Source organism: Sinocyclocheilus grahami, unplaced genomic scaffold (genome assembly GCF_001515645.1).
Source record: "Sinocyclocheilus grahami isolate Dianchi unplaced genomic scaffold, SAMN03320097.WGS_v1.1 scaffold1215.1, whole genome shotgun sequence".
NCBI lineage: Eukaryota > Metazoa > Chordata > Actinopteri > Cypriniformes > Cyprinidae > Sinocyclocheilus > Sinocyclocheilus grahami.
The window spans coordinates 282,032-289,508 of record NW_015506394.1 but is presented as its reverse complement, the minus strand read 5'-3'; the positions used below and the strand labels follow the sequence as shown (position 1 = coordinate 289,508).

The 7,477-nt window shown below is 40.9% G+C and overlaps 1 protein-coding gene across 1 annotated transcript; it reads left to right on the top strand.

Annotated features, from left to right (window-relative positions):
* Positions 1-589: 589 nt before the first annotated feature.
* On the top strand, positions 590-6,557 carry LOC107568117 (dapper homolog 2-like). Its single transcript, XM_016253967.1, has 5 exons — positions 590-651; positions 781-1,049; positions 3,271-3,403; positions 3,656-3,949; positions 4,106-6,557. The coding sequence occupies exons 2-5, from the start codon at positions 792-794 to the stop codon at positions 5,938-5,940; spliced, it is 2,520 nt and encodes an 839-aa protein (XP_016109453.1). The 5' UTR covers positions 590-651; positions 781-791; the 3' UTR covers positions 5,941-6,557.
* The last annotated feature ends 920 nt before the right edge of the window (positions 6,558-7,477 follow it).

Genomic DNA, 7,477 nt, shown 5'->3' with positions numbered 1-7,477 from the left:
AAGCCCTGTCCAGATTTAAAAAGTAACGCAAAAGTAACGTAACGCATTACTTTCCATAAAAAGTAACTAAGTAACGTAATTAGTTATTTTTTTATGGAGTAACGCAATATTGTAATGCATTACTTTTAAAAGTAACTGTCCCCAACACTGTATATATCACATTTAACAATTCCACAACCCTTACTAACAAATCCCTAGAGTAGCGCCCATGCTGTCCAATAATTCCGAAAGAATACACAAGTAAATAAATAAATAAATAAATAGATAAATAATAATAATTATTATTATTTTTAAAAAACGAATAACTCATTTTTTATGCATTATTTGTCTAAGACGCAGAGTCTTAAGAAATCTACGCATCCTGAATGCTGATACGTGTCCTGGTAGATATCTGCGAATCCTGATACAGACAGTGCGATGTCTCAGCTCATAAATATTAATTTGTTTACACTAGCCTTTAGTAGCTTTTTTTCCTTGCTTGCTTGACTGCTTCCAGCGTTTGATCACGTAACCTCATTAACATTCATGCCTCAGACATTTACCAAAGCAAGATTGGCTAATTCACTGACCATCCTCAGCCAATGTCCGCCAATCAGCCAGCGAGGGGCGTGGTTTTCCACGGTCAGCGCGGAGGTGGGCGGGGTTGTACAGGTACTGTATACACTCACGCACTTCGTCCAAACAACACAATAGTTGATTCACACTGTTACGCACATTGAACAAGCTCAGTCGCATAGCGGATCTCGTTATTTCCTCGCCTCTCTGGAAATGTCTAAACAGCACGTCTGATAATGCTGGGAAGAAAAATATCTGGGACAGGTGTGCTGCTGAGCGCAGCTGCAGGAATGGACCGGGGAAGGTCAGGAGAGAGGCTGCACGCAGCGCTGGCTGGACTGCAGGAGCTGCATTTCCTCCGGGACAAACAGAGTGCCATGGTGCACTGGGCTCTGACCCTGAACAGAGAGGACACCAAGACATCAAAACACGAGAACGTGAGCACAGAGGAACTGAGAATGGAGGCAACACTTACTCTACTCAAACAACAGCTGGTAAGACATCTTATTAATCATTTTGAATGAAGTTTGTGGTTTATTTTGGTGACAAGTGTAGACAGTTGAATAACTTCTTCTAACAGGTGGGCAACAAAAATATTAAAGTATAAATGCATATTTAAATTTACTTTGCATTTAATAATAAAACTGTGTGAATCAGACAGTCCAAACTTGGGCTCTGACCATTGACATGTTCACATGCGAGTTAAAGCAATCTTATTCATATTAATAATAATCAATAATAGGCCATTTAAATATTTTATGTATCAAATATAATATCTGTATTATGCTTTTACAGCTTTTATTTGCCTTCCATTTATGGAGCTTTGACGAAGACATCATCTTAGAGAAGCAAAGTGGATTAAACAGCTCTAGTCATATGACTATTTACACCAGCCAAGTAAAAAATGCTCATGACATGAAGACATGTTTGTCCTTTCATTTATAGCTGACAAAACCATGTAAAATACATTATTGGCTCTTTTAAAACACTTCACATGTATTTCAATTTTGGTTGTGAATGTTAACAAAGAATGGATCTGATGAGATACTTTTGAATGGATATAGATAGATCTACCAGATGTTTTCTAGTCAGTTTTTACATTATTAAGTAGATTTTCCAGCAGCAAATGAGAATCTTTGCATAAAGCCTACATTCCCATGTGCTCTTATTGTAGTGAGGATTCACTGGTGTGTGTATTTTGTGCATGGTTCGGCAGTGCCCTTGATGATTGAATCCAGTGCTGAATCACAGGCTCAGCTGGGGGTCATATAGTGAGGGGTCATAAATCAAGGGCTCTGAGGGGGGCCAGTCCGTTTCTGATGATTAACCCAATTTAATGAGAATGGCAACAGAGGAGCTGTGGCCCGGTCGGCGACACAGATTTGACCCCGCAGCCGATGCACGTTTGAACCTTTTGGACTTTTGTTGAACCCTTCTAATGCTCAACGGTCAAAGTGACTCTGGTCTATAGGCATATTAGAGACTGACAGTAGTGTTCTTACACCATTTAAATCAATCACGAAATGGCATCTTTTTTCCAAAGCACAAGGAAATTGCACAGTGGATATCATCTACAATAAGAGCTCCACCAATGCAGATGTATGTGTGCGTTAAGATTCTGATACGCCGTTTATAAGTACATTTCCAAAATGAACAGAAAGCTAAACAAAATATCAGTACATTTCCAGGAAAAGTCATTTCCTGAAAAAGTTATGAAGGTTTTGTAGTGAATTACACGTTTCTAGTTATGCTCTTCTCTAAAGTATCAGTTAGAAATTGCTCATTGTGCAATCTTTAAAAAGCAAGGCTTAATTAGTCATATCTAGGAACCTTGAGAAAACATCTGGCATGTTTACCTTCATATTCATTCAAATGTCAGTACCCAGCTACAACAAACCCCTTAAGTTTAGAAAACCCTTCATTATAATAATAACCCTATTATCAATAAGGATTATCTCCGTTTAAGTGGTTTGTTTTAACTGGTTGCATTATCCACACAATCATAGTTTACAGTAATACCCTCAGATAAAATCGGATTAGTGTTCCTCATTCTTCTTTCACTAACCGGCAAGTACAAAGAAGACAGACTAAAATTTGTGCATTGTCAGAGTTTGGCACAGGTGTGACTCTTTACTTTGCAAAGCTGGTTTACAGTCAACCATTATAGATTTTTCTGTATTTGGCATTGTCATTTCCTCTTGTTCCTATACATTTGGTTTACACAATAGTTTGTGTTCCTCTCCAGGAGAGAGATTAGTAATCTTACAGCACTTCCCCCGGGCTACCCTTTATCCTTGCCTAGTTAATAGTCAACCGCTTTCCTTCTTTATTTGCTTCCTCTCTCTCTGTCTTTTCTCCTCTTGTCTACGTCGTATAACAGCAGGAGTCATATCAGCCATTAAATGTCTGGAAGCATCCAGTTTTCCATGTTCTCCTGTGGTTAGTTTGGAATCAGAATGAAGAATAGCTTAACAAAGAACACTTAGTTCTGTTGTGCTTGACTGACTTGGAGTTTATTGCAATTCACAATTCTCAAACTTTCAGCTTAGTATTTGTATCATGAATACTGAGTTTATATACAAGTCTGAAAATGTGGTTAATAAATGTACTAAACACTGCATGATGCATTAAATAAATTGTATGTGATAATACATCATGCAAATGAAGGTGATTTATTTGCATACTAATATTTGTGAATGTGTGTTGTACCTGCAGACACGTCTGCGCAAACAGGATGTGGGATTGAAGACTCATCTCCAGCAACTAGATCAGCAGATCAATTACCTGAAACTGGATGTGTGTAAAGCATCCACTGAACACCTAGAGAGTGACAGCAGACCCAGTTCAGGTGACTAAACATACCCATTCACATATCATTAATTGCAATTTCTGCTCCATTTGCCAATACCAAATGGAATTGTAAACTGTTTTTTAAATGGCCTTAATGTGTAGGACATAACAGTGACAAATTGCACACATCATCTTTAAAAATGTACACCAGCTTTTCGAACATTTTTAGAACTGAAGGACAACATCAAGCATTTTTTGTTGCAAAAATGAACTATGTATTGAATCTAACAGTGCTCATTTCTACTCCCAGGGTTCTATGAGCTCAGTGATGGTGGTTCAGGCTCATTGTCCAATTCATGCACCTCCGTCTACAGCGAGAGTCTCTCCTTCTCATCTCAAACCAGTCTGCTTCCTCATCTCCCCACCTCATATGTGCCACATGGTCGTAGTGGTTCCGGACAGACTGGTGTGTCCCGTCGTTGTTCTGCTGATGAGAGCACTGCCCAGTCCGATGCACCACGATCAGGAGTGAAGCTCGGTAGCAGCTGTATACGAACAACATCAGCTCGAGCTGAAAGAGCAAGACAAAGACCTGTTTCCACAGGTAAGCGTGAAAATGTGTTATTTAGGTAAAGTTTTAACAAAGAACTATGGGTATATGGGTAGAATCTTAATGTAGGCACTATAGTCATAACCAGCTTAACTTCTGAAATGTAAAGTACATTATCTTGATGCCATTTCTCTTGTGTCTTTCTTTCAGGGGACCTTGACAGAATGATTGCACCTGGTTTTGGCTGTTTCAAATCCACTGATGTGAAGAGCTCCACTCCTTGTGGTAGCCTCCAAAACCCCTCAGTAGACCCCAAATACCAGAATAACCTGGTATCTAGCAATGGGACAGAAGTTTACTGTTATCCCAGTCCACTGCATGCTGTGGCCTTACAAAGCCCCATCTTCAGTTGCACCACTGATCAGGGAAATCCAGTAGCACTTGATGGAATGTCTGGAGTGGATCTTGAAGAGGAAACCCAAAACCCAAACAAAGGGTCCACAAATTCCAGGACTGCTGGATACATCAACAAGCTACTACAGCGAAGCTCCAGTAAGATAAACCTGTTAAGCATAAAAAGAAATGACACTGTTAGTACTCAGGAGCAAAGACCCAGATCACAAGAGATGTCCTACGGACAGCTGAATGGTCCTCAACTGCTGGGATCCCTTCAGCAAATATCAATGCCCTTAGAAAATGCACTGGAGACTGGAAAAACATCTTCATCACTAAACAGCAATCAGCAACAGAGGAATGCACCTGGTCTGCAGCCCAATTCAGAAGCAACTGAGGTCAAGACATTGTGCCATGGCACACACGCAACACCTTCCATGGATCTCCAAAATAATTACTTTCCCATAAAGAATGCCTCAAGCAAGGCTGGTACTGAGTCTGAGAATGGACTCTCAGTCAAAGGGAGTGGACAGTTTTCCAAGGACCCATCTATGGTCCCAAAGCCAGTAGAGAGGAGATCGAGTTTTACCTTCAGAAGAGAAGACGGTAGAGCTTCTTTTGGTGATAAAGGCGGCGCACCTCAATCAGAATTTGTCCATGCACAGTTTGTTCCGGCAGGGTCTCAGAGGGTGAAAGTGCGTCAGGCAGACAAGAAAACGAAATCTGTAAAACTGAGAAAGAAGAGCTCTGAGAAGCTTTCAGCAAAGAAACAGCAGCATAAACACTTGTCTCGAGAGTTCTGCACCAAAACCCGAACTGACTTTAAACAGTCCAGCTCATGCAAAGGGAGAGTAACAAATCTGGAAGAGTTCCAGATGAACTCTTGCTCAGATTGCAGTTGTAATGGACTTTTCAACTCACACTGCATCCAGAACAACCCTCACCTTCAACAAAGCCAAATCTCCAAGTTCCGTAAAGCCCCAGAACCTGTGCACCTTCCTCTAGACCAAGCCAAAAAGAAACAAAGTTCTCGGAAATGGCCTTCCTCCTCTGAGATCCCTTTGCCCCCAGCTCTCCAAACCCAGAGATCCAAAGAGGTGTTCAACTCTCGAAAGGGGGTCATGGTAAGGAGTGTTAGTGCCAGGCCTCGCTCAGGTCAGTGGGGTTGTCCTCCACGGGCCCTTCCCCACTCACTTTCCACCTCCTCTTACTTCAGTTACTTGGAATCTAGATATCCAGCAGCTCCAATCTCCAGCCGCTACCCTCCTCGTTGTGAGTCAGAGATTTCGGAGTACTCTGCAGAGTGTGCATCACTCTTTCACTCTACTATCGCAGCAAGCAGTGATGGAGAGATGAGCGACTACACCACAAACCGTTTTGGAGACAGCGAGTCCAGTCAGGGCTCTCAGACCGCCTCAGACTCGGACGGCAGTCTCTTGCTGGATGAGGAGGACCTGTTGGAGGAAGAAGAGGAAGATGAAGGCGGTTTAGTGTGGGCTCAGGCTGCTATGGGGACCACGGCAGCGGGCTTTTCTCTTCAGCAACACCATCGCCCAGAGCCAGCAGCCTGTCGCATCAAAGCTTCCAGAGCACTGAAGAAGAAGATCCGCCGCTTTCAGCCAGCGTCACTCAAGGTTATGACTTTGGTGTAGCTTCACTGAAGCCTAGAATGGATCCTGTTAAGTAAACCTTTAGCTTTACCTGAAATTTGGGACTCACATAGAGCCATTCTTGACAAACTTGGACTGGTCATGGTTTACTTGCACTTGTGAGCCAAGCAAACTCGTAAGAGTATTTGGAGACTTCTAATCCAAAAATGGCCAAACCCGATCACTGATCTCCACCCAACTTTACCTTGAACATGACAGTGATAGTTTCATACACTGATATGGCGACATTGGACTTCTCAACAACACCAACAACTGTTGATTTGTATAAAAACTTTTATGCCAGGGCTGGTCAGCGTCGGTCCTGGAGATCCACAGTTTTGTGGAGTTTTGCTCCAACCTTGGTTAAAACTTGCCTATAGCTTTCTAGTAACTCTTAGAACTTGTTTAGCTTATTCAGGTGTGATTGAGTAGGGTTGGATCTGAACTCTGCAGGACTGTGGATCTCCAGAACCGACGTTCAGCATTCGTACTATATACTGTAAATAAGGTCTTTGAATATCTTTGCAAAATTACTTATGATCAAAACCACTGTGTAAATAGCACAATTAAAACTGCTTTGGGAACAAAACTGTACTTGATGTAACTCAATAAAAATTTTGCTTTTTCACATTCATTTCAGCTGTGCATCTTATTTTTTTTTTCCAAATAATTAATTTCTCTAATACTATTTAAAAACGTTTTCCTTTACCTTCTCGTCCATATAGCACACTCTCAAAGTACAACTTACAGAAACTTTTAGCAAATTAATTATTATTACCGTACCAGAAGAGTTTTCAAGAGTCCATTCTCCCACCTCAGATTGTCCTTGTATCTGTGTGCAGGCTTTTTATCCGTACAAGACCAGATCCATATACAGGACCTCTATTGTTTTCAATTAATCTCTGTATGATATGGACTTATCTGAACAAGTTGAAGGCTTTGAGGCTGCAGAGCTGTTAAGGAGGGAAAAAACAGTTAAAGCAACAGGCAATGAAAGATGAGTATTAAATCAAAGAGAAAAACAGTTGACAGATAGACATCAAAGAATGGACAATCTCTAAATCTCATTCTCAGTCTCAGAATCTCTATTAAAATTCCTATAGTGTCACAGAGGTTAGAATGGGGTTTAGGGTTCTGAATAGACTCAACACAGGTGAAGACCAGATGGACCTTGGGCCCCTGGATGTGTTTTATCTTTGCTAGTCTGGGTTGAAAGGAGCTTAACTCTCTAACAGACTCTAGAATTTCATCAACTTTTACTTACAATTTACTGCACTGCTTGGTCTTATCACCATGGCAATGCACTCATCCAACACAACTGACCATGTATTTTAGGGCTGTTTCTGGCTCTGGGAAGTGGTTTTTATACAAAAAGCACCTGTTTGACGAGCTTGTATTGTAGTTTTTCCTCAGTTTTATCTGCAAACTTACTTTGATAGTTTTGCATCTATTTAACCATATCATTTTAATGCAGCTTAATGTGTAATGTTGTTTCCTTTAAACTGCTAACAGAAAAAAGACAAAGGTTGTTAATAGATTA

Bases quoted from the DNA above. Each gene is read 5' to 3' on its own strand.
- LOC107568117 (XM_016253967.1), top strand. From the start codon at position 792: ATGCTGGGAAGAAAAATATCTGGGACAGGTGTGCTGCTGAGCGCAGCT. The intron at 1,050-3,270 runs GTAAGACATCTT...TTGTACCTGCAG, and splicing joins CTCTACTCAAACAACAGCTG to ACACGTCTGCGCAAACAGGA. The intron at 3,404-3,655 runs GTGACTAAACAT...TTCTACTCCCAG, and splicing joins TGACAGCAGACCCAGTTCAG to GGTTCTATGAGCTCAGTGAT.